We start from the raw sequence: 27,809 nt of genomic DNA, 5'->3' as shown, positions 1-27,809 counted from the left end.
TGAGGACTTTCCATGAAGTAGTTGAATGCTTGAGAAGTCACGTATGCCATATACTCTAGAGCACAGGTGTCAAACTCCAGTCCTCGAGGGCCGCTGTCCTACAGCTTTTAGATGTGCCACAGGTACAAAACACTGGAATAAAATGGCTTAATTACCTCCTCCTTGTGTAGATCAGTTCTCCCAGCCTTGCTAATGACCTAATTATTCTATTCAGGTGTGGTGCAGCAGAGGCACATCTAAAAGTTGGAGGACACCGGCCCTTGAGGACTGGAGTTTGACACCCCTGCTCTAGAGTCATGGGTTGAGAGATTATACAACAGTGGTCCCCAACCTTTTCGCATATTTGCTGCGGACCGGAGGAGGTGGGGGGAGGGGGTCGAGACGAACCGACACCTATGCTGTTGCTGCTATTTCTAACTCACTCTGCTGCTTGTGGGATCAATTTTGGCACACAAGACGTAACCGACAGAATCCGGTTAAAGGATTTTCAAAATAAAAGATCCTCCAGACTCAACACATAAAACGGAAGTATTTAATTATTTCTTGCACGGCCCGGTACCAATTGGTCCGTGGACCGGTACCGGTCCGCGGCCCGGGGTTTGGGGACCACTGGTATATAAGACCAGGAAGAACAAGAAGAGATGTTCTTTGTCTCCGGTGCAGAAGTTAGCAACACAAGGATGCAGAGAGAAGATCAGCAGAGGACCGCGTCCTGGAACCACAGGGAAGCAACAACTCTACACTGCTATAAAGAGACAAGATCCATCAATCCTAAATCCCTGGTTCCTGATTCGACCGACTGCTCTGCGCTCAACACAAAGATTTCAAAGCTGTTGCAACGGACTTGGGGATTAGACAAATTATCACAGTAGTGATGAAGAACTGAGTGTTTGGAAGACAACAACTGGTTCTACTTTGCCTCTATTCTAAGTGGGATTTTGCTGTATGAAGACAAACCTCAAACCAAGGACATTGGAACCTTCCGTTGCTGAGATCATTTTCCATCTGGGTATGAGTTGAACTGCCTCCCAAAGCCTCTTTCAGTAAATTAATGACAGTTTAGGGAAAAAAAGTTAGGAAATTATTAAGGTGATTATATTCAAATTGATTTTTACTTTTATTTTGTAATCATTGATAATTAAACTGTCTGTCATTTACCCCTGCTAAACGCTTGCTTAATAAAGATGCATCAAAATTCTAATAAGGATTGTGGACATTGAAATTAATTGAGTCAGTTGTCATTTTATGATTCTTCTAGTCAATGTAAAATCCAGAAATGTGGTGGCTTCAAAAATTCCTTTAGTGTTGATAAAATAATTACCTTAGGGCTCATGCCGAGCCACTGAAAATTGACTAGTCTGTAACAAGTGCATGTTGTTGATAGAGGGAGAGCTACCGTCAACAGGAGTGGTTATTGAAGTTATGCAGTTGTGAGGGCTACTCAGCTGACTGCTTCTTAACTGAAAAAGGTCATAACTCCTGGATCGTAGGTAGTTAGAGGCTAGTTGAGTCTCCTTCGACACCAGCTTAGACAGATAATCTCTCCTAGACCTGCTTCAGGGTAACACTCGAAGGTTGAGAGGTTTTCCGGACTCGTTAGACGGAGAGCTGGTCAGTATTCAGCCCATGGGTGTTGTGAGGTTTAAGGCGGTACTGGCTATTGTGTAACAACAAACCATTCAGGTTGCCTAAACGCTGCTCTCACCAAGAACCGGATTTTCCCCCCAGCTCCTCTTCAGGGCTTTAGTCTCCACGCCGGGGTTCACCTCACAGAGCAGCCCTCCTGTGTGACTCCCCCACTCGGTTCCTTCTGACTAGTGGCAGCAACAATAGAATAGAATAGAATAGAATAGAATAGAAGTACTTTATTCATCCCAGCAGGGAAATTACTTCGCAGTTACAGCATAGAGACAAGACACAATAACAACTACCACTGAGTAGTAGTTGTAGATAAAATAAAAAATAAAATATAAAATGCTGTTAATATAAGAAACAACTTAAGAGCAGTCCTTGCTAAGATTCAAAAAATGCAGATATGTATATGTAAATATATGTACAGCAAGTGTGCCACAGTGCAGTTGTGCAAAATCGGACTGTTTAGTGCAGAACAATGATTTAGTTTTTATTGTACAGTGAGATGGCATGTGGCAGGAAGGATTTCCTGTATCTGTCCCTACGACAGCGGAGCTGGAGCAGCCTATGTGAGAAGGTGCTCCGCTGTCTGTCCACTATGTGGTGGAGAGGGTGCTGTTTATTGTCCATAATAGACAGAACCTTCTTCAGTGTCCTCCTCTCCACCACAGTTTCCAGGGACTCCAGCCTTAGTCCCAGTACAGAGCCAGCTTTCCTGATGATTTTGTCCAGTCTATTAGAGTCGCTGGCTCTGATGCTGCTTCCCCAACACACAGCAGCAAAGAAGATGGCACCGGCAACAACACTGTGATAGAAGGTCTCCAACATCTTGCTGCACACATTGAAGGATCTCAGCTTCCTTAAAAAATAGAGTCTGCTCATCCCCTTCTTGCACACAGCATCAGTGTTAGATGCCCAGTCCAGTCTGTTGCCGATTACAACTCCCAGGTATTTGTAATCCTCCACCTCCTCCACCACTTCCCCTTTGACCTTTAGTGGCCGTGAAGGTATCTTCTTCCTTCTGAAGTCAATCACCATCTCTCTGGTCTTACTAATGTTGAGCCTCAGGTGATTCTGCTCAGACCACTCCACAAAGTCGTCCACCAGTGTCCTGTACTCCCCCTCCCCTCCATTCCCTATACACCCGACAACCGCTGAGTCATCAGAAAACTTCTGTAGGTGACATGACTCAGAGTTGTACTGGAAATCAGTGGTGTACAGGGTGAAGAGAAAGGGAGAAAGCACAGTTCCCTGTGGAGCTCCTACGTCACTGACCACCACATCAGACAGGACACTGCCCAGACGGACAAACTGTGGCCTGCCTGTCAAGTAGTCAGTAACCCAGGAGATCACTGAGTCGTTGACACCCATCCTCCGCAGCTTCTCACCCAGTAGCAGAGGCTGGATGCTGTTGAAGGCACTGGAGAAATCAAAGAATGTGATTCTCACAGTGTCTCCTCCACCATCCAGGTGAGACAGTGCTCGTTGCAGCAGGAAGATGATGGCATCTTCAACTCCTAAGTGGGGCTGGTAGGCAAATTGCAGGGGGTCTAGAAATGTCCTCACCCTAGGCCTCAGCTGAGCCAGGACCAGTCTCTCCATGACCTTCATCACATGAGATGTGAGAGCAACTGGTCTGTAGTCCTCTGGGTCGGATGGCCTTGGCTTCTTGGGAACAGGAACCACATGTGATGTCTTCCACCGCAGCGGGACTCTCTCCAGCCTCAAGCTCAAGTTGTACATGTGTGCCAGTACGGTGCACAGCTGGCCAGAGCAGGTCTTCAGGATCCGTGGTGTAATGCCATCAGGTCCTGCAGCCTTCCCCTGGTGTAATCGCTCCAACTGTCTCTTAACCTGGCCTGTAGTCACCGTTAACTGGGGGTAGGTGTTGTTGTCTGCAGTGGAGATGGGGGAGGAGGGAGGATGGAGGGCTGAAGGAGAGGTGGTGTGCAGGAGAATGCCGGTAGGTGGTTTGAACAACTTGGGGCAGTGTGGATGTGTGGGGGGATGGTGGTGGTAGGGGAGTAGCAGGAGGTGAGATAAACCTGTTGAAAAACTGGTTAAACTGGTTTGCTCTATCCAGGCTCCCAGATGTCTGTGTGTCCTTCCCCTTCATCCCAGTGATGTGCTTCATTCCTTTCCACACATCTCTCACACTGTTCTGCTCGAGTTTGGACTCAAGCTTCCTCCTGTAGTTGTCCTTGCATGTCCTCAGTGTCTCTCTGAGTTCACGCTGGACTCTCCTCTGCTCCTCCTTATCTCCAGACCTGAAAGCCATCTTCTTTTTGTTTAGAAATGCCTTCAGGTCACTTCTAACTGGTAATCCAGGGTTTGTTGTTGGAGAAGCAACGCACGGTCCGGGCTGGCATGACAGTCTCCTCACAGAATCTGATGTAGTCCGTGATGCAGTCAGACATGTTGTCGATGTCCTCCCCATGAGGCCCACAGATCACATCCCAGTCTGTCGACCCAAAGCAGTCCTGCAGTGCCTCAGCTGCCTCCTGTGTCCACCTCCTCACCGTCCTGATGCGCACAGGCTGCCTACTCACTAGAGGAACATACTTGGGAGTCATCCTTACCAAGATGTGGTCCGACCTGCCAAGGGGGGGCATGGCTGTGGTGCTGTATGCATCTTTGGCATTAGCATACAGGAGATCCAGCATTTTGTTTTCCCTGGTGGGACAGTCAACATACTGCTGGAAGTTGTGTAGAGTTTTGTCCAATGAGGCATGGTTAAAGTCACCTGTGATGACCATGAAGGCGTCCGGGTGTTGAGTCTGGAGTTTGGCTGCGGTAGAGCTGATGACGTCACAGGCCACCGCTGCATCAGCTGATGGGGGAATGTAAACAGCGATCAAAATGGCGGATGTAAACTCCCTCGGTAAATAATACGGCCGCATTCCCACAGCCAGAAGTTCAATGTCCGGGCTACAAATCTGTTCCTTCACGTTAACATGACCGGGATTACACCACCTCTCACTCACATAAAGTGCAATCCCGCCGCCCTTCTTCTTCCGACTCTTGGAAAAGTCCCTGTCCCCCCGCACCAAGGAAAATCCAGGGACCTCCACGCTGTAGTCCGGAATAAGCGAGTGTAGCCAGGTGTCCGTGAAGCAGAAGATACTGCACTCCCTGTACTCCTTCTGGGTCCTAACCAGCGCCGTGAGCTCGTCTGTCTTATTCCCCAAAGACCTCACGTTCCCCACAATAATCGCCAGTACCGCTGGTTTGTGCCGTCTCCTCTTCTCCCTCCGTTTAACTCCAGACCCGCAGCCCTGTCGTCTCCTCCGTAACTCCTCTGGGACCACAGGCCTGTCTCCGGGCAGCAGCAGAGGCTTACACAGCGCAATCAGCTGTTCACGTGCGTAAACAATGCCGCTACTCCGTTCGGCGAGGTTCTCCGTAACAAAGAGTAGAAAAAGTAGCAGAAGAACGCAGAGAACAGCGACAGAACCACATCCAGCCATTGTGGAAAGCTTAACTGATGATCTATAGGTTCTTTAAGCACGGATCCTTAATCGGTTACAGCAAATATACACAGATTAACACACACGACGGGAGCTGCGTCTGCAAGCAGCCAGCTGTGCCGGCGCCAAAAAATGAAACCAGGCCACTTTGTTCTTTTATATGGCTGGCATGACACCATCTGTTCACCAGAGGAAGGGGGAAATTGTTTGTTTCTTTAGTTTTTCTTCTCTTTTGGCAGTGAGTTCTATTGCTATTTGTTGTATTTAAAAATTACTTATAGTATTACTTTGACTTTGTTAATTAAGGTTTGTATGTCAGTTTGTTATTTACCCCTTGTGTGTCAGCAGTATTCTAATCAGCCACGTTTTAAGTAAACTTGCTTTCTGTTAGTAAAGCAAGCTTGTGACCTCACAAGCACAAAATTTGTAGGGTCAGTTTTGTGCTTGAGTTCTTTTGTTACTACATCTGTTGAAGTCTGTTATGTTGACCTCTGTTTGGGCCAAATTCATCATTTTTGATGTTTCAAATATTTAAATCAAGTGAAACAGTAATACAATTATCATCACATAAACAAAGTCTTCAAATAGGCAATTACAAAGTCATAATTTTACCTTTCCTGTCAACGTAGTATTTTTTAATACAAAAAAAAATGGTGGCCGGCTAGTGGGCGGCCCTGGAGATCCGACCACTGGACTTAGCAAGATTTGTGTTGGAAACCCTGAGAAGGCAACAGTTAAGTATAATACCCCCTTTAATGCAACTTAATTCTGACCCCAAAATGATGCTCAATCACATTAGAATTTTCCAAATGAAGAATCCTCAGAAATAACAGTTTTTCATCCTTCAAAAAGCCAATTTCTGCTGCCATATTTTGCTTTAATACTATAATCATAAACAGAACATAAGCCCCCAGCTGACTTCAGAGCACTAGTTAATCTCACAAATCCTATTCATGTTGTCCTCTGTGTTTGTTTCAAACACACACACAATAAAGTGGAGTGTCAGGTTGAGCTCAGCTGGTAAAACCCTGATTGTTGACATCAGTGAAAGAGGCTTGGCAGCTTTCACACAAACTGGGTTCATATTCTTGTCATCACAGTGATCCTGTGTAGCCTCACTAGAAAACATTTTCATCCAAATCTGGCTCTGCTGGGTCACTTCACAACAAGGAGACAGAGGCAAGTGGCTCAATTCATTCATCAATTATTAGTAGCATCTATTTTAGTACAAAAAAAACAGTCTTATGCACATATTGTCATTTTTAAAGAAATTAGAAATCCACTTAGACAACTTAAAAAGTTTGAAAATGGCTCTTAATTCAACCGTGATATTGTGCCAGAAAAATGAAACAGTTCCACACACCCTATCTCAGAAGGAAGCATCAGAAAGTAGACAAAACACAAATCTTTACACATAGCTATTAGTCATGCACCCATGGGGATGGGTGTAAATCTCCAGCAGTCGATGGGTAAGATGCAGACACCCTGGATGAGTGCCATTCCAGAAACACAAGAACAGTCTTGTACGCACAGACACACACCCAAGAGCAGCTTGGAGAGGCTAATTAGCCTTACAAGTGTGTTTTGGACTCAGAGAACCCAAAGAAAACCTATGTTTACAGTGAAAAAACACACCAAAAGGTCCTGGTCAGGCACAGTGAAATCCTGCATGATTACTGTGATCAATAGAAATGCACAACATACCAAATCATTACGCAATATTAATGCCTAAAGAAGACTGCTGGGATGCAATATGTGGTTAAGTGCTAAAGTTTAAGTTCTATCAATGTAAATGCTGGTATGCATTAAAATATCTGGTCACTTGCATGGATTTCACTGTTCTTTATACCCACATCTAATATAGATGTTAAAAACATTTTGTCTCTATGGTGCATTATAAAGAGCATACATGCTCTGACTCGTACACAGATTTCTCAACTTCAGTTGTGATTCTGAATAAACAAGTACGTTTTAAACATTAAGACCTAGACAACTCATCTCTATATTTAAATTATTGTCAGTACCCCAGGGAAGCTGGTTGTTATGCCAACACTTCTGATAAGCAAGGAGTTCACTGGAAATCACAACTTTCTTTGGGTTGCCTTGTAGTGCCACCTGTGGGAACACACTTCAGGTTATGTAAATAACCTGTTAGTAAAGCACAGCATTGGTCCATGGATAATGCTCAAACACAAGCACACATCCTAAAGAAACCTCAAATATCTCCTAAAACTTTTTAAAGTCAAGGACTTTATACAGCGATTATCAGTTGACGTTACGCAGAAAGCAGGCAAAATTATTCTATTTAAACTATTTGACAAATAAAATAATTTATAAACTCCCGACCAGCGCAGATCACCTCTCTTCGTCCTGCATTCGTCCTTTGTGATGTCTGCAGTTGTCAGAGGTTTTATTTTTAGATTTTCAGCACAATGTCTCTCAACCTCCGGTTCAAACCTGCTGAACTTTTGATTCCAGATAGCTTAGTTTACTGCTTGCCTGCTGCAACTGCATATTAATTTTCCTGCTAAATGTGACTACTATAGGAAGAAATTAGTGTATTTTATCTGTCCATTGCATGCTACATAGAAATTTTGATGTGTTTTTGTTTGTATTTGGGTTTTTTATGAAAACTTACATTTTAGGGAAACCTATCCCGGCACCCTTGTTCACCATGGATTTGTTTGCAATAAAAATGATCAAAAGCTTGCTAAAGGAATGCTGTTACTGTATTTTAGACAAAAATGGTTATTTCTTATTTAATGTATTCTAATATTGTATAAAAGAGGCCTACGTGTTAAATGAAAAATCTGCAGAATGTGTCAATTATTTTATCTGATTAATCAAATAATCATCATAATAACTGATAATTTACACCGTGTTCCAAATTATTATGCAAGTGATATTTTCTCTGATTTTCTTAAATGGTCAATGTAAATGATGGTCAGTATAATTTTCAAGTCATGAACTATTACAGTATAAATCAAATTTTACTCAACAAAGCTTCCCATGAGAACAGTATTTTTTTCAAAAATAAAAAGCTCAAAATGCACTTTTCCAAATTATTATGCACAGCAGATTTTCTAAACATTTTATGGATTATATAGAACTTCAAACAGTCATTCTTTGAATGTGCAGCATTAAGTGGTCACATGTACTAAAATCAAAAGCTATTTCAATCAAAACATCTTAACAGACCGAGTTCCATTGGATCAATTAACATTGGATTCTTGCATCCATTGAACTTGTGAGTTTGTGGAAAGTTTCTGCTTGAATTTCTTTGCAGGATGTCAGAATACCTTCCCAGAGCTGCTGGTTTGATATGAACTGCATTCCACCCTCAGATCTTCTGCTTGAGGAAACTCCAAAGGTTCTCAATAGGGTTGAGGTCAGAGGTCAGAGGAGGATGGTGACCACACCATGAGTTTCTCCCCTTTTATGCCCATAGCAGCAAATGGCACAGTAGCATTCCTTGCAGCATGAGATGGTTGCATTGTCATGCATAAAGATGATTTTGATACTGAAGGTCTGGCTCTTCTTTTTGAACATGAAAGAAAGTGATCAGTCAGAAAGTCCATTTACTTTGTTGAGGTCATTTTCACACCTTCGGGGACTCTGAAGGGGCCAACCAGCTCTCTCTCTCTCACCATGATTTCGGCCCCAAGCATGACTCCACCACCTCCTTGCTGACGTCACAGTCGTGTTGGGACGTGGTGACCATCCACCACCAATCCACTACTGCATCCATCTGGACCATCCAGGATTGTACAGTGGTCATCAGTGAACAAGTTTGTTTGAAAATGAATCTTCATGTACATCTGGGCCCACTGCGGCCGTTTCTGCTTGTGAGCTCTGGTTAGGGGCCCAATAGTAGGTTCATGCACCGCAAGCCTCTGGAGGATCCTCCACCTTGAGGTTCCAGAGGCACCAGCAGCTTCAAATAACTGTTTGCTGCTTTGTAAGGGCATTTTAACAGCTGCTCTCTTAATCCCATGAATTTGTCTAACAGAAACCTTCCTCATTCTGCCTTTATCTGTACAAACCCATCTTTGTTCTGAATCAGCCACAAATCTCTTCACAGTACGATAACGCTTCAGTTTTCGTTAAATATCTAATGTTTTCATATCTTGTCATACAGCACTACAGTCATGGCCAAATGTTTTGAGAATGATTCAAATGTTAATATTTACAAAGTCTACTGCTTCAGTTTTTATAACGGCAATTTGCATATACTCCAGAATGTTATAAAGAGTAATCAGCGTAACAGCAATTAATTGCAAAGTCAATATTTGCCTAGAAAATGAACTTTATCCCCCAAAACACATTTCAACTTCATTGCAGCCCTGCCTTAAAAGGACCAGCTAACATTGTTTCAGTGATTGCTCCATTAACACAGGTGTGGGTGGTGATGAGGACAGGGCTGGAGATCAATCTGTCATCATTAAGTAAGAATGACACCACTGGACACTTTAAAAAGAGGCTGGTGCTTGGCATCATTGTTTCTCTACTGTGAACCATGGTTACCTCGAAAGAAACATGTGCAGTCATCATTGCACTGCACAAAAATGGCCTAACAGGAAAGAGAATCGCAGCTAGAAAGATTGCACCTCAGTCAACAATCTATAGCATCATCAAGAACTTCAAGGAGAGAGGTTCCATTGTTGCCAAAAAGGCTCCAGGGCGCCCAAGAAAGACCAGCAAGCGCCAGGACCGTCTCTTAAAAGTGTTTCAGCTGCTGGATCGGGTTACCAGCAGTGCAGAGCTTGCTCAGGAATGGCAGCAGGCAGGTGTGAGTGCATCTGCACGCACTGTGAGGTGGAGACTCTTGGAGCAAGGCCTGGTCTCCAGGAGGGCAGCAAAGAAGCCACTTCTCTCCAGGAAAAACATCAGGGACAGACTGATATTCTGCAAAAGGTACAGGGAGTGGACTGCTGAGGACTGGGGTAAAGTCATTTTCTCTGATGAATCCCCTTTCCGATTGTTTGGGACATCTGGAAAACAGCTTGTTCGGAGAAGACAAGGTGAGCGCTACCACCAGTCTTGTCTCATGCCAACTGTAAAGCATCCTGAAACCATTCATGTGTGGGGTTGCTTCTCAGCCAAGGGAGTCGGCTCTCTCACAGTCTTACCTAAAAACACAGCCATGAATAAAGAATGGTACCAGTATGTCCTCCGAGAGCAACTTCTCCCAACCGTCCAAGAGCAGTTTGGTGATGAACAATGCCTTTTCCAGCATGATGGAGCACCTTGCCATAAAGCAAAGGTGATATCTAACTGGCTCAGGGAACAAAACATAGAGATTTTGGGTCCATGGCCTGGAAACTCCCCTGATCTTGATCCCATTGAAAACTTGTGGTCAATCATCAAGAGACGGGTGGACAAACGAAAACCTAGGAATTCTGACAAAATGCAAGCATTGATTGTGCAAGAATGGACTGCTATCAGTCAGGATTTGGTCCAGAAATTGATTGAGAGCATGCCAGGGAGAATTGCAGAGGTCCTGAAGAAGAGGGGTCAACACTGCAAATATTGACTTGCTGCATTAACTCATTCTAACTGTCATTAAAAGCTTTTGTTACTCATAATATGATTGCAATTGTATTTCTGTATGTGATGACAACATCTGACATACACACATAAAAACCAGAGGGCAGCAGATCATGTGAAAATATAATATTTGTGTCATTCTCAATACTTTTGGCCATGACTGTATACTATCTGATGATTTTTGTCAGCAGAGAGATCTTTTCTCTTTCCCATATTGCTTGAAACCTGTGGCCTGCTTAATAATGTGGAACATCCTTATATAATATATATATAATAACCCTTAAGTAGATTTCCTTTAATTGAGCTCATCAGACAAACTAATCAACCCAGCTCTCTGAAATTAACTATATTAAAATTAGATTCAAAGAGCCCTGACACACAATACCATCTATAAATTTAATAGCACAACAAAAAATGTAATCTTTATGACACTTAAATCCAATTTCCATAATAATTTGGAACACGGTGTGTTCGATTACTAAAATAATGTTAGCTTCAATCCTAGTTCATTCCCAGCAGAGATGTTATTTAAACAGCGGAAAATTGGGACGTTGCAGTGGCACAGGGGTAAAGCGTGCGTTTATGTGGCCGTCACAGGTTCGAGTCCCGGCCTGTTGACCTCTGCTGGACAATCCGCTCCACTTGGTTGTGGCGCAAAATGAATTGTGATGTTAAGTCAAGCAGCCAATGCAAACATATTTAAATCCTAAATGATCCAGCTAATCATCTGTCTCCTTAAGTGTCTGCTCCAAGACTGACAAAACTCATGCAGACTTTGGAAAAAAAAAATCTAGTTAGGCTCCTCAGGTGAGAGCCAATAAAGTAAGCTTAGCCTAAATGCACTTTATTTTCAAAGTTAGGATTTTAACTTGTAGAAAACCAGACAGTGAAACAATTGTTGCCATACTTAATTGTTGGCTATATTCCTAATCAGTCAGTGTTGTGATCACAGGGCTGTGCAGCAGATTTTTAAAGGTACCACGGCAGATAGAGTTGAGGCATGGCTCTCAGATACAGTAGATCAGACGACAGCAGGGGAGAAACGACTGAACACACAGTGAGGATAATCTGGTCTTCATGATATTTCTTTCCGACGATACTTGCAGCATGTCTTTCCCCTTTCCTGTCAGCCTACTTTAATATAAGGGACACTAGAGCCCACAAAAAGACCCCTGGAGCGGTAAAAAAAACTTAACAAGACCGACTGATTTTAGTGACATAGTGGGTGCAAAATATTGAATAAAATGTTCTGCTACATGACTGGCTTTATTTTCACTCTTACATTTAACTTTATGACACACAAAATTACAAGTGGACCGTCCATATTGTCTCCAAGTGTATTCTTGGAGACAATATGTGACAAGCTTTACCCAGTTTTACGGCTGGATAAAGCTTGTCACCAGCCGTCCACCAACGTCATCATCAGTCACTTGGCAACAGATGGCAAACTGCTATCTAGAAATAGCTAGAGCATTTCTACGGACTAAGTTAACATGAGGGGAGCTCCATGTGTGGCACCCGAGTGTTAGGGACTGCAGGGATTGTGGACAGAGTTTTAAGACCAATAAAATTTACAATAATTCATTTTTAAAAAGATGTGTCACTTTAAAAAAAGATGTAGGGCAGTAATGAGCGGCAGAGTCAATGGCTAAGTCTGTATAAGGAAGAATGGACTCTTAGCTAGCCCAAGGGGGGGCGCGGTCCTCTCCGGCGCTCAGTCCTTCTTGTCACCAGCCGACCGATCCTCCACGGCCATGACGAATCTCGGCGACAATCCGACCACTCGTTCTCCAACACCCGGCAGTCCGTTCCTCGACGGCGATCAGCTGGATGAACCTCCGCGGCAACCAGTACACCAGTCCTCCATTCCACCAGTTCCGCCGCTCTGCTGCTCCTACTCCTGTGATCTGTCCGGCTCCGTCTGCTTTTTGCTTCAACTGCACAGCTACCTCTTTATTACCGGCGTCCCGGTCTGCACGCTCCTCGGCTAATTGAGAACACCTGTGCCACTGCAGGTAGGAGGGTAACGTCACCTCAAAAGCAAAACAAAATCAGAAAAACATGCAACACAACAAACCAAGAATCTAACCCAAACTAAATCCAATAAAAAAAGTTAATAACTTCAAAATATAACAAGCAAATCCAAAACAGCAATGTAAGAGACATGAAATTAGGGTGACCAGACGTCCTCTTTTTCCCGGACATGTCCTACTTTTCAGACCTAAAAAGATGTCCGAGGGGAATTTAAAAATCATCCTGGATTTTGGTCAACTGCCTCAAAACACATTACATAGCTTACAGTGCACTGTAGGGCACTGCGCACGGCGCTGCGTGTCACGTAATCCCTGAGCCGCGTCAGTGCGGGCAGCCCCCCACGCCCTGCTCCAAGGTGTTCTGGTTTCACCAACCCCCCGCCCCCGCTGCAGGTTGTCCGGGTTTTCCCAAAGTAAAATATGGTCACCCTACATGAAATGAACTCAAAAAAAGAAAAAACGAGGCCACATTACCACACATGAAGCGGCAAAGTGAAAAGGATGGAAAAAAGAGAGCAAGGAAAAGCCCAAAACTGGACGCATATTTTGTTCCTCGTCTTGGAGATGAACCGGAGTTTTTTGTTGGCAGCGATTCAGACCCGCCAAAACTGGCAACGCATCGAAGGAACCGGACTAGTTACAGGTGGCAACTCTGACATTATTCACAAAGTGAGTTAACTGTAGACTGACTGTAAACTGGATCAGCCCAGCCGCCTAGTTTACATCCTCTTTTCTCTCTGTCGGTGACGTCAGGGACTGAAGGCTGAGTTCTAGTCGCTTTCCACAGTTCGGGTTGAGCGTTTTTGAGCCAAGACAGCAGGATGGCGTTTATAGTTAAGGTTTCCATTGGAGTCGCCTGGAAGACAATCTTCCAGATCGTCCAATTTGTGTGAACGGCGGCGCGCGCGATTCACACCGACTTACAAAGATCCAGAGGTGCACGAGGTGCTGCGACTTACACTAAAATGTTTTCAGGCCTAATATTGAAAAATTAAATAAGTTTACATAAAAATATCACAATTTTAGATTAGATTAGATTAGATAGCATTTATTGTCATTGAACAGAATTCAACGAAATTTCCATTGCAGCTCCCGTGCAAAAGGTCAAATATATACAGTAAAAATAAGCTAACACACAATAATAATAATAACAATATATACAACTAAATTAACTAAAGGCACTCAACCACACCAAAGAAGTAGCAGCAGGTCCAATTATGGCAAAGTACAGATGATGTGACAGTGCAAAGTGCAGAACAATATGATTGTGTGGGGATGGGGGATATGTATGTGTGACTGCGAGGTTATGATATGTGTGGGGGGGGGGGAGTAATGGCTCTGACGGCTGTGGGGAAGAAACTGTTTCTCAGTCTGTTTGTTGTAGTCCGTATATTCCTGTACCGCTTGCCTGATGGGAGCGGCACAAACAGTCTGTGGCCCAGGTGGCTGGAATCCATGGCTATGGATCCAGCTCTCTTCTTGACCCGGTCTGTGTAAATGGAGTCCAGGTCTGGGAGGGGGCATCCCACAATGCCTTGTGCTGTTCTCACCACCCGTGTCAGTTGTTTCCTCTCCAATGCTGTGCAGCTGCCATACCACACAGTCATGTTGAGGCAGAGGATGCTCTCGATCATCGCCCTGTAAAAGTTCACGAGCAGCCGTGAGGAAAGTCCAGCCTGTCTCAGTTTCCTGAGGAAGAAGAGCCTTTGTTGTGCTTTCTTCACCAGGTGGGAGGTGTTTGTGTTCCAGGAGAGGTCAGATGTGATGTGGAGGCCCAGGAACTTGATGTTGTCCACACATTCCACCACTTCTCCATCTATGAGAAGGGGAGTGTGATCCGTCTTCCTGGACCTTCTGTAGTCCACAATGACCTCCTTGGTCTTCCCTGTGTTCAGCACCAAGTTGTTGGCTGAACACCACTGAGTGAGCTGCAGAATCTCCTCTCTGTAGTGGGTCTCGTTGTTGTCTGAAATGAGACCCACTACTGTTGTGTCGTCCGCGTACTTCACGACTGTGTTGGTGGGGTGGATGGCCATGCAGTCGTGTGTAAACAGGGTGAAGAGAGCTGGGCTGAGCACACAGCCCTGCGGCGTGCCTGTGTTGAGGACCAGTGGGGACGATGTTGAGCCACTTATTCTCACCACCTGAGGCCTGTTGGTGAGGAAGTTTCTGATCCAGTGGCACAGTGAAGCGGGCAGCCCCACCTCGAGTAGTTTCAGCACCAGCTTGTCTGGGATGACGGTGTTAAATGCTGAGCTGAAGTCTACAAATAGCATCCTAACGTAGGTGTTGGGATGCTGCAGATGGGCCAGGGCTGTGTGCAGAGTGATGGAGACAGCAACCTCTGTTGACCGGTTCGCTCTGTAGGCGAACTGAAGGCTGTCCAGGTTTGCGGGGATAAAGTCTCTGATGTACCTCAGAAGAATCCTCTCAAAGCACTTCATGATCACCGGGGTCAGAGCGACGGGCCGGTAATCGTTCAGGCTGGTGATGGACATCTTCTTCGGTACAGGGATGATGGTGGAAGACTTGAGACACTCAGGAACCATGGCGAGCTGCAGGGACAGATTGAAAATGTCCAGAAACACTCCTGCCAGCTGGTCGGCGCAGGTTTTCAGCGTCTGGCCTGACACCTTGTCCGGTCCTGTAGCTTTGTGGGTGTTGATCCTCCTCAGGGTGGACGTCACCTGATGCTTCTGTAGGACGAGGGGCTGGTGCTGCTCTTCCAGTTGGGGTAAATGTACGGCTTCTCTGCTGCCCGCCGTGTCAAAGCGGGCAAAGAAACTGTTTAAGGTGTCAGGCAGGGTGGGGTCGCGGCTGGTCAGCTGAGTGCTGTGTTTGTAGTCCGTCATGGTTCTTATGCCTCTCCACATGCTTCGGGGGTTGTTGTTGATGAAGTGTTCCTCAATCTGCTGTTTGTACTGGAGCTTGGCCTGCTTAATACCTTTTTTCAGTTCTGACCGGGCCCTGCTATAAGCCAACCTGTCTCCAGACCTGTAGGCAGCATCCCGGGCTTTCAGCAGGGCCCGTACTGTGCTGTCCAGCCATGGTTTCTGGTTTGGAAACACTTTTATGGTCTTAACAGGGAGGACAGCGTCGGTGCAGAACTGAACATAGGACAGAACGGACGATGAGTATTCCTCCAAGTCTGCGCCGTCCCTGAACACACTCCAGTCTGTATGCTCAAAGCAGTCCTGAAGTGCAGAGGAGGTCTCCTCAGTCCAGACCTGAACTATTCTGGTGGTCGGCTTAGTTCTGCAGGCCAGAGGCTTGTAGACAGGAATCAGCTCCACTGAGATGTGGTCAGACATGCCCAGATGTGGAGCTGCTACAGCCTTGTAGGCTCCGGGGATATTGCAGTAGACCTGGTCCAAAATGTTATTGTCTCTGGTGGGAAAGTTTATGGATTTGTGGAATTTGGGAAACACAGCCTTCAGTTCCACGTGATTGAAGTCCCCCGCCACAATCACGGCCGCCTCCGGGCTGGAGTTCATCTGCATGCTGATCAGGCAGTACAGCTCCTCTAATGCTAACTTAGCATTAGCCCTCGGTGGTATGTAGACAGCCACAATCACAATGGACGAGAGTTCTCTCACCAACTTGAAGGGTCTGCATTTCACCACCAGATATTCCAAGTCAGGAGAGCAGAATGTGCCGACAGAGTGTGTGGCTGTACACCAGGCATTGTGTACATACAATGCCAAACCTCCGCCTCTGCCCTTACCCGAAGCTGCAGTCCGATCCGCCCGGAACAGAGCGCGCCCCATTATCTCCACCGCTGCATCCGGGATGTTGTCATCCAGCCAGGTCTCTGTGACAACAGTCACACAGCTGTCCATCCGGCGAGAAGTAATCCGGAGTCGCATCTCGTCGATTTTGTTGACGAGGGACCTGGCATTGGCGAGGAAGAGGCTGGGGAGGGCCGGTCTGTGAGGGCTAGCTTGTAGCGTAGCACGCACGCCGGCTCTCTTACCCCTCTTTTGTTTGCGCTGCCTCCTCCGTCGCCTTGGCAGCATGGGGGGAATGATCATAGTCCCAGGTGTTCGTAGCAGCTCTGGAGGAATAAAGTCCAGCTTGGTGGGTGTGTGAAGTCCAAACTGTGTTCCTATGTCCCACAGTTCTAATCTGCTGTAAGTTGTAACGGCTTCCAGTAGTGTGTTGAGCGAAGACATCAATAAAAACAGGCTAACAAAAACGAAAACACGGGAGCTTCGAGCCGCAGCGTCTACACGCGCCGCCATTTATGATCGCTCTACGGTGTAAATCAATTTACACCGTAACAAATAGGGATGGGTAAAAACATCTACAGTATTAATCAATACAAAGGAATGTTTTTCCTAATTCAATATTGATTCAGGAAACCCTGTGAATTGATTAGATTCCCTGCTTAGTTGGTTCACACGATATTGTGAGCAACACTTTTGCCCAGGTCCCTCTTGAAAATGAGATCTAGATCTCAAGGGGGTTTACCTGGTTAAATAAAGGAATAATGAAATGAAAACTTTTGTTAGCCACACACACTGTCCATAGGCATTTGAGATTTCACAGTTGATCATTTCATATTTAAAATTGTCATCCATTGTTTACATCCAGATTTACAGCACCAAAGGAGATGCTTCAGAACCTCTCTGAGGACATCCTGGAAGGCCAAGACTGGAATCTGAGTTGAAATCTCTGAAGAGATCTGAAGACGGCTGACAGACGCCTACCATACAACAGTGTTGTATAAAGTACTGAAATCTCAGAGTCAAGTAAAAGTATAAGTACCTCTCCAAAATATGACTTTGGTAAAAGTCGAAGTCACTGACTGAAATGTTACTTGAGTTAAAGTCTTAAAGTATCTGAAACTTCTTGTACTTAAGTATGGAAATTACGGTAAAAATGGATGTACTCAAGTAATGTAATGAAAAGTACAAGTAAAAAGTAAAACAAAGCAAATGCAGTTTGAATGACATTTTTTATATTTTGGTAAACTTGTCAAATACACTTAAAATAATGTACCCAACCAAGTGCAGGCAAAATGAAACCTGCTAATAGATAAACCTGCAGGCATCATTTAGTTAAGAAAATTAGGTGCTTTACCTATAGCACAAGGTTAACTTAACCTGCTTTACAACTGAACCAGCTTCTTAGTATACCCTCCAGGACAGAAAATACAAAGTTTTTGTAAGCCTTAAGTTCAAGTAAGGTCAGTGCTGAAAATGAGAAAAATAAATAGTACAGAAAATGCGGCCAACATGAAGAAAAAGAGCTGTTACGATTACTCTACTTCACAAATCAGTGAATCAGTCAATGCTACAGTCAGTAGGTGGTGCACACAACTGGTCATTATGCAAAAGAAAAAAAGAATTGGGAGGGAAATGCAGCTTATTGGCATCTGTAAACCTGGTTTTGAATTTGCATGCCTTTCCTATGTTCGTTAAATTTAGTCTAAATTGCTATCGCTATCCCTCCGCCTACGGGTGGGGGGACGGGTTCTGACTGTCGTTTGTGCTTACGGGCCGAACGACAGTTCAGATTACCCACCCTTTTTGGAGTCCTTAGAGGGGGTACTGGAGAGTGCTCCTCCTGGGGACTCCCTTGTTCTGCTGGGGGACTTCAACGCTCACGTGGGCAACGACAGTGAGACCTGGAGGGGCGTGGTTGGGAGGAACGGCCCGCCCGACCTGAACTCGAGCGGTGTTCTGTTGCTGGACTTCTGTGCTCGCCATGGATTGTCCATAACGAACACTATGTTCAAGCATAAGGGTGTCCATATGTGCACTTGGCACCAGGACACCCTAGGCCGCAGTTCGATGATCGACTTTGTCATCGTTTCATCGGATCTGCGGCCGTATGTCTTGGACACTCGGGTGAAGAGAGGTGCGGAGCTGTCCACTGACCACTACCTGGTGGTGAGTTGGCTCCGGTGGTGGGGGCGAAAGCCGGTCAGACCTGGCAGGCCCAAACGTGTTGTGAGGGTCTGCTGGGAACGTCTGGCGGAATCCCCTGTGAGACGGAGCTTTAACTCCCATCTCCGGCAAAACTTCGAACACGTCCCGGGGGAGGTGGGGGACATGGAGGCTGAGTGGACCGTGTTCCGTGCCTCCATTGTCGAGGCGGCCGATCGGAGCTGTGGCCGCAGGGTTGTCGGTGCCTGTCGCGGCGGCAACCCTCGAACCCGTTGGTGGACACCTTCGGTGAGGGATGCCGTCAGGCTGAAGAAGGAGTCCTATCGGGCCTTTTTGGCCTGTGGGACTCCGGAAGCATCTGATGGGTACCGGCGGGCGAAGCGGCATGCGGCTTGGGCGGTTGCTGAGGCAAAAACTCGGGCGTGGGAGGAGTTTGGAGAGGCCATGGAGAAAGACTTCCGCACGGCTTCGAGGCGATTCTGGTCCACCATCCGGCGTCTCAGGGGGGGGAAGCGGTGCAGCACCAACACTGTTTATAGTGGGGATGGTGTGCTGCTGACCTCTACTCGGGACGTTGTGGGTCGGTGGGCAGAGTACTTCGAAGACCTCCTCAATCCCACCAACATGCCTTCCACTGAGGAAGCGGAGCCTGGGGACTCTGGGTTGGGCTCTCCAATCTCTGGGGGCGAGGTCGCCGAGGTGGTTAAAAAGCTCCTCGGTGGCAGGGCTCCGGGGGTGGATGAGATCCGCCCGGAGTTCCTTAAGGCTCTGGATGTTGTAGGGTTGTGTTGGTTGACGCGACTCTGCAATATCGCATGGACATCGGGGGCAGTTCCCCTGGATTGGCAGACTGGGGTGGTGGTCCCCCTGTTCAAAAAGGGGGACCGGAGGGTGTGCTCCAATTATAGAGGGGTCACACTCTTAAGCCTCCCTGGCAAGGTCTATTCAGGGGTCCTGGAGAGGAGGGTCCGTCGGATAGTCGAACCTCGGATTCAGGAAGAGCAGTGTGGCTTTCATCCTGGTCGTGGAACACTGGACCAGCTCTACACCCTCGGCAGGGTCCTGGAGGGTGCATGGGAGTTCGCCCAACCAGTCTACATGTGTTTTGTGGACTTGGAGAAGGCGTTCGACCATGTCCCTCGGGGAGCCCTGTGGGGGGTTCTCCGGGAGTATGGGGTACCGGGCCCTTTGATACGGGCTGTCAGGTCCCTGTATGACCGGTGTCAGAGTCTGGTTCGCATTGCCGGCAGTAAGTCGGGCTCGTTTCCGTGAGAGTTGGACTCCGCCAGGGCTGCTCTTTGTCACCGATTCTGTTCATCACTTTCATGGACAGAATTTCTAGGCGCAGCCAAGGTGTTGAGGGGATCCGATTTGGTGGCCTTAGGATCTCATCTCTGCTTTTCGCAGACGATGTGGTCCTTTTGGCTTCATCAGATCGTGATCTGCAGCTCTCGCTGGAGCGGTTCGCAGCCGAGTGTGAAGCGGCCGGGATGGGGATCAGTGCCTCCAAATCCGAGGCCATGGTCTTGAGCCGGAAAAGGGTAGAGTGCCTTCTCCGGGTCAGGGGGGGTGTCCTGCCCCAAGTGGAGGAGTTTAAGTATCTCGGGATCTTGTTCACGAATGGGGGAAGAAGGGAGCGGGAGATCGACAGGCGGATTGGCGCAGCGTCTGCCGTCAAGCGGGCGCTGTACCGGTCCGTCGTGGTGAAGAGAGAGCTGAGCCAAAAAGCGAAGCTCTCGATTTACCGGTCGATCTACGTTCCCACCGTCATCTATGGTCATGAGCTTTGGGTCATGACCGAAAGAACGAGATCGCGGATACAAGCGGCCGAAATGGGTTTTCTCCGTAGGGTGGCTGGGCTCTCCCTTAGAGATAGGGTGAGAAGCTCAGTCATCCGGGAGGGACTCAGAGTAGAGCCGCTGCTCCTTCACATCGAGAGGAGCCAGTTGAGGTGGCTTGGGCATCTGGTCAGGATGCCTCCTGGACGCCTCCCTGGTGAGGTGTTCCAGGCACGTCCCACCGAGAGGAGGCCCTGGGGAAGACCCAGGACACGCTGGAGAGACTATGTCTCTCAGCTGGCCTGGGAACGCCTCGGGATTCCCCCGGAAGAGCTGGAAGAAGTGGCCGGGGAGAGGGAAGTCTGGGCCTCCCTTCTGAAGCTGCTACCCCCGCGACCCGACCTCGGATAAGCGGAAGAAGATGGATGGATGGATGGATGGATGGATGGATGGATGGATGGATGCTATCGCTATGGCTTCTGTCCCCCCTTGAACAGAGGAGTCTAGGTAGCCTGCTACAGTCAACATTAGGCCTAAGCTAAATACACCACGTGTGGAACTGAAACAATGCCAAACAAAGTTCATTTATGGTCAACGTTTCACAATACAGTAGTGTCTAGTGACCAAGCTATAGTTACTGAAACAGGAGGATTATAACCATTTCATAAGACGTTACCTCGATGTGTTTCTTCAAGTTGGACAGGGAGTTTTTGTAAGATAGAATTTCCACATCTTTGGGCAGGAATAACATAAACTGCATGTGGTTCGACGAATCTTTAACACCCACGAAAGAGTATATTGTGTTTAAATAAGGCCATGGGTTCTCATCACCAGCTGGTGGTTCCCCTGGAGCCGTGTCCGACGTAGTTCCGTCTCCTCCTCCATGTGGCTGCTGCTGATTGCGAGACTTGCTTTGTGTTTAATGGGAGAAGCGAAACAGGTGTATTCTATTGGAGGTGATGAACAAGCCCAGGCAAGCAGGCTACGGACTTTGTTCGGTAGCCTGGGGTCAAAACATTTGCGTTTCTCTCTCTCGCTTTTTTGTAACGAGTAACTAAACCACACATTGAAAATGTATCGGAGTAAAAGTACGCAATTAAGTTCGGAAATATAGTGAAGTAAAAGTGAAAGTCATCAAAAATTTTCATACTTGAAGAAAGTATGAAGTACTCCAAAATATACTTAAGTAAAGTAGTGAAGTATTTTTACTTCGTTACTATACAACACTGCCATCCAACCTGATGGATTTTACTAAAACTTTATTTGAAAAGGGACAATGTACAGCTCATACATAAATGTCGCTATTTGATGCACTGCATCAGATTATAGCATAAGCTAATTCGCATCGCAGTCACTTAACAGGTTATAAAAATAGATATACAATATAGTAATACTTTCCAGGTGAGGTATAATGGATTATATGGAAGTAAAAAAGGTAAAAAAAAATTCTGTTTTATTCACAATCAATGTATGGCTGGACGGCTAACATTTATGAGAACGTATATTGGTAAAGGTCAAATGTATTTATAAAGCATGTTACATTCTAAAACAGCTCCTGTAGAGACAGTAGCTGCTGCATAACTACAGATTAATTGTGTAGATGATTTTTGGGAGGTGTATTGTGTCATGGAGAACAAATCATATGCAGAAATATTTAGAATGTGGGAAGTATTTGGATTATACATTATAGGCTGAATGAATATCCTGGCAGAGTCAAATAGAATTATGATTTAATAAGCATTAGCTTCTTCCTATGTTTCAAACTGAATAAATGTTTTTATTTTGATGTTTGATTATCCTTCCCATTTTTATTTTTGTATTCTTTTATTTGGGGCCTGCCATGCAAAGCAATGGCAGGAACCTATTGCTATTCTCCCAAGAAAAGTTTCTTTATTATTATTATTCTTTATTTTTCATCCGTAACCGTTAATGCGGCTCATACCGCTGCGTGCACACCTACAAAAGAGGTATCAAAACGTGCAGAAAATTCACGCCATTCCAGCTATTACTTTTGGTGGGATTCGGGATTAACATGGCGACATAATTCGCAAAAAACTACGAAAAAAACCCCATTATAACTCAATGGGAAAAATCCTAGAAATACCCTATTTTTGAGGATTTGCTGTGTCGTCACAAATTCACCTAGAAATGCCATTCAAATTTCATTTTGTAGATACGTCTGTGATCTCTTCGAAAGTGAAGACGGCTCGTCGATACCAGTTATGGTTTGTCCACAATTTGCCTCTAAGCGACCCAAAGTTTCTCATTTTTGCTCATATTAGAGTGACAGCCGACCTCGGTTCATATCTGGGCACAACATTTCTTTCTCTCATCACTGTAAATGCTCTGAGTGAGGTACAGATATGAATCTCGGGACTATCGCAGAAGACACATTGAACTGTCATACGCTTAAAACGCTTTTCGAATATGTATTACGGTTCCCGAACAAGAAGGATTTGTTTCCAATGCTTTTTTTCAGTAAAGTGTGTTTGCTCAAACACACTTGTGTGTTTGAGAGCTCACAGCTCAGAGCTCACACCTGCTGAGACCATTATTTGCCATAGCAACGGAACTCAAGAGGCTATTGGCTGCTGGTTAGGACTACGAATACGCATCGTTGTAGTTCTATCTATCCTCAGTTGAAACAGATCAGGACTGAGAACTGGCCTTTACAACTACTTGCTGCTTTGGGCTGTATATAACTGATTTAACTCAGTAACTGTTACACATGGGATTAGTTTTACACTTTAAAATTAAGCATATTGAAAATTTCACAATAAAAGCCCTGAATATTTTTACATGACGTAATTGCTCTTTTTTGGCTTTATTTGACTTTTTCATCCAAAGCACTGTTACACATGGTATTAGTTTGGCCCTTTAAAATGAAGCTTAACAAAAATTTCAAAATAAAAGCCTTGAATATTTTTACATCAGCTACTTGTGTTTTGAGCATTATATAACTATTTTAACCGAAGGACTATTACGCATGGGATTAGTTTGGCCCTTTGAAATGAAGCATCCTGCAAATTTCAAAATAAAAGCCTTGAATATTTTTACATGACGTAATTGCTCTTTTTGGCTTTATTTGACTTTTTCATCCAAAGCACTGTTACACATGGTATTAGTTTGGCCCTTTGAAATGAATATTAACAAAAATTTCAAAATTAAAGCCTTGAATATTTTTACATCATGTAATTGCTCTTTTTGGCTTTATTTGACTTTTTCATCCAAAGCACTGTTACACGTGGTATTAGTTTGGCCCTTTGAAATGAAGCTTAACAAAAGTTTCAAAATAAAAGCCTTGAATATTTTTACATGACGTAATTGCTCTTTTTGGCTTTATTTGACTTTTTCATCCAAAGCACTCTTACACGTGGTATTAGTTCAGAACTTTAAAATGAAGCATACTGAAAATTTCAAAATAAAAGCCTTGAATATTTTACATGAAGTAATTGCTCTTTTTGGCCGTATATGACTTTTTCATCCAAAGCAATGTTACACATGGGATTAGTTCGGAACTTTAAAATGGAGCATAATAATAATTTCAAAATAAAAGCCTTGAATATTTTTACATCAGGTAATTGCTGTTTTTGGCTTTATTTGACGTTTTCATCCAAAGCACTGTTACACATGGGATTACTTTGGAACTTTGAAATGAAGCATACTGAAAATTTCAAAATAAAAGCCTTGAATATTTTTACATCAGGTAATTGCTGTTTTTGGCTTTATATGACTTTTTCATCCAAAGCACTGTTACACATGGGATTAGTTTGGAACTTTAAAATGGAGCATAATAATAATTTCAAAATAAAAGCCTTGAATATTTTTACATCAGGTAATTGCTCTTTTTGGCTTTATTTGACTTTTTCATCCAAAGCACTGTTACACGTGGTATTAGTTTGGCCCTTTGAAATGAAGCATTCTGAAAATTTCAAAATAAAAGCCTTGAATAATTTTACATGACGTAATTGCTCTTTTTGGCTTTATTTGACTTTTTCATCCAAAGCACTGTTACACGTGGTATTAGTTTGGCCCTTTGAAATGAAGCATACTGAAAATTTCAAAATAAAAGCCTTGAATATTTTTACATCAGCTACTTGTGTTTTGAGCATTATATAACTATTTTAACCCAAGGACTATTACGCATGGGATTAGTTTGGCCCTTTGAAATGAAGGTTAACAAAACTTCCAAAATAAAAGCCTTGACAACATTTTAAATCGTACCGAACGGTGCACGTCCGCCTCGCTTAACGTTCTTGCGGTTCTCCGCGTGCCACTGATCACGTCGCGGCGTCCTTTGGCGTCGACGCCGATTTGTGGCGCGACGACGCCGGGCCCATGCCCGACGGGCGCGCCTTGGCAGGCCCCGGCTAAATTTCTTCCGAAATTTTCTAGTTCTCTGCTGACATTCATTGCTTACATGTTTAAAATAAATATTGCACCACCATAATCAACAACCCTGAAATGAAAGGGGCTTATGGTTTGCTGTGTATTCTGACATTTCTTTGAAAATGACAACAACTTATTCAGTCACAGAAACCCGTCTGTTTAATCGGAGCACACGGGCCAACCTTCATACCAGACATGCACTTATCAGTCTTGGTGACCTATGACCCTGTGGCTGATTTACCAATGTTTTTTCCTCACACTACTGTATTGCAGATGGTCAACCAACAAGCTGCAAATTTGCAAAAGTTTCTGACCCAGTCAAAATCCTTACACTGTCCATTCCTCGTCCTTCTAATACATCAACTTTGAAGACTAAATGTTCAAGTAATCACAAACACATCCCACCTGATTGAAAGGTCAAAGGTCAAGAACAATAATGGACAGTGTCACATATAAACTCAGCAGAATCTATTTCAAGTTTGAAGACGGAGTGGTTTGCACTAATCTAGACACTGTCGCAAGACTTCTAAGTTCCAAAACCTAAATTTTCCAAGAAAGGCTGTGAGTATGGAAGTAATTGCAACCATGTACAAATAATGACACTGAATTTTTTTTTCATGTACAAATAATGACACTGAATTTTTTTTAGGTTAAAAATATATTCTGAATTTATTTTAACACTGAAAAAATAAGCACTAATATACAACATTCAAATTTCAGAGGCATTTTTTATTCAAATTCTTATGGTACATATTTACTTCCATATGTGAGCAGCAACAAGTGTTTTGTTTGATTGTTTGAAAAAATATACGTAGCTTATTTCTTGCAAAAATATGGATGAAATTAAATCTAAAAATCTCTTACAACTCAGATTAAAACTGAAGCTAACATAATCTAATGTTTCAACTTCAAAAATTGGTCAATAAGTTATTTTACCAAAAACTCACATGGTCACACGGACATTTGACAAACAAAAGACTTCCACCACGCCTCCTGGTGTGTTCTTAATCTTTTAAATTAATTCAAATTCAAAAATACTTTATTAATCCCAAAGGGAAATTAAATGGGAGGTGGGCCTAAAAATTACCAAAGTAATCAAAACATTTCCAAATATGAAAGTTACGTAATTACAGATTTTAGTTCCAATCTAACTTATGTATATTTTAACTAACACACAAAATGGTTCAGTGCTCACTGCTTTTCCATCTGAATGGATCGTACAGAGGAAGAGTTCACTGGTTGCTAGGCAACAGCGGAAATAAAAGGGTGAAAGATTGCAGGATCAGAGTTTCATCATGTTACTACAGCCGAACAGAGGACCACAAACTATAGGTGATGTTCAAATATGTCCCTGGCCACGACAAAACCAGGAACCAGCCTTTTCAGTTATTTACAGATTCTTAAAGTGTGGATTCTAATGATGTCAAATGCTTAGAAATAATAGTAAAAAAAGATTATACGGTCGTTTGAATATTGGCATTCTGCAAACAAGAACAAGGAGAAAACAGATCTCAAAGTTTGAAAAGTATTGTTGTCCCCAAACCTGATCAGGTGCCTGGGTGTGACAGGATGTGTCTATTCAATTGATGCGAATAGACTTCTGGTTTTAATGGGATGTTAGGGATTCTCATGATGTTGCCACTGTTTGAGGGTGAGTAAAATATAGATGAAGTAGTGGCTACAAAGTAAACTAAAGTGAAACAAACTAGTGGTGAGGTGTGGATCTTACCATGTGTTGCTTGCAATCACAATGTGCATACTAGTAGTAATTTAAAATCTTTTAATGTATGTATGCTGAAACCATGAAATCAAATTTCACAGCATTTATATTCATAATAAACACGTTACATTTCTATATTTGTGGTTTGTGTTAAAACATTACCATTTATGGGGCCCTGAAGGTCTAAGGGCCTTAAGCAGCAGTTTAGTTCATGTATGCCTTGGGCCGGCTCTAAATGTGATCAGCATTACATTGTGTTTTAAGATCCACTAACTGATGGCTTCATTTGGATTTAATAAAAGCGCAAATAATTGATACTTATTTTAATTGTATTTTTCCATTTGTTGTGTTTAAGACTCCAGTTGTGGGTTTTTTATGTATTGTCAGTAATGTCTTCCAATAACATATTTTTACCATTCCTGTCAATTTAATATCTTTTAATACAAAAACACCTTGGTGCCCTGATCACCAGGCTGAGCAAGTTTTCAGGGGGAAACCCTGCAATCAGTAACTTTTGAAAAAAAAAAAATGCATTTGGATTTTTTCCATTTCTAAAAAACTGTCACTGTGTCCCGACTGTATGAGACAAATAATCTGCGAAAAAAATATAGCTCCTCTGCTTTCTCCCTGTGGTTGTACAGCCATCTGCAGAAATGCACTGCTGCCAGTCAGAAGAAATATCTCATAGGCATGAGGCAGATCTCAGCACGGTGTGTATGTTCTGCTCAAGATTGCCAGTTTGCTGCAGCTGTGCAAATGGCAGAAAAACAACTCACCATAGGAGGACAACTGTTCATCCACCATGTGGAGAAGGAGCTATAGCACAGGACAGAGTAAGGGGCAGGGTGTGAGCAGTGCAGCACATACAGGAGAATGATTGACAGCGCTGAGACCCTCTTCGTTCCAATTGGTTGTTTCTGACCAGGGGTGGTGTATTTCTATAAATGGCAGTAGGATCACTGGGAGGCAGCAGAGTTTTTTGGGGTTTTTTTCAAAATAATTTATCTCATATAATTCAGTCAGGACATAATGACAGTTTTAACAAAAGTTACCTACTGCAGCTTGAAGTCTCATTAAATTACATCCTGGCTTGATGACTTCAAGCATCAACTGTTCATTTTCAAATTGTGTGACTAAGAGTTAACAAGCTGTTTCTGAAAGGGTGAGGAAAACAAAGTGTGATAATCCTGGAATCTGGAGATGTTTTTACCACAAATGGCACAGCTCATTTCCCCTGGCTACTTTTAGCACTGCTTTGAAAGAGAATTGATTTCCTAATTAAGCCTTCACTATGCTGTGCAGGACTTTTAAGAGTTAACAGCAGTGGAATTAAAGTTCCCAGACAGTTTTCT

General features: G+C 44.1%; 1 protein-coding gene across 9 annotated transcripts in view; it reads right to left on the bottom strand.

The window, feature by feature from the left end:
• The window catches only part of plekha5 (pleckstrin homology domain containing A5), a 163,968-nt gene that overhangs the window by 120,923 nt on the left and 15,236 nt on the right, over positions 1 to 27,809 (bottom strand). The window contains exon 4 of one of the 9 annotated variants that reach the window (XM_023350010.1): positions 11,919 to 12,679. The exons of the other annotated variants lie outside the window; for them this stretch is intronic. Within the exon in view, the coding sequence (XP_023205778.1) occupies positions 12,676 to 12,679 (4 nt within the window). The 3' untranslated portion in view covers positions 11,919 to 12,675. Of the gene's footprint in view, positions 1 to 11,918; positions 12,680 to 27,809 lie in introns of those variants that run through there. 9 annotated transcript variants of the gene reach the window in all.

Source organism: Xiphophorus maculatus, chromosome 17, assembly GCF_002775205.1.
Source record: "Xiphophorus maculatus strain JP 163 A chromosome 17, X_maculatus-5.0-male, whole genome shotgun sequence".
In the NCBI taxonomy this organism is placed as follows: Eukaryota; Metazoa; Chordata; class Actinopteri; order Cyprinodontiformes; family Poeciliidae; genus Xiphophorus; species Xiphophorus maculatus.
The sequence above is the reverse complement of the archived record's forward strand: the minus strand, read 5'-3'. Positions and strand labels throughout refer to the sequence as shown.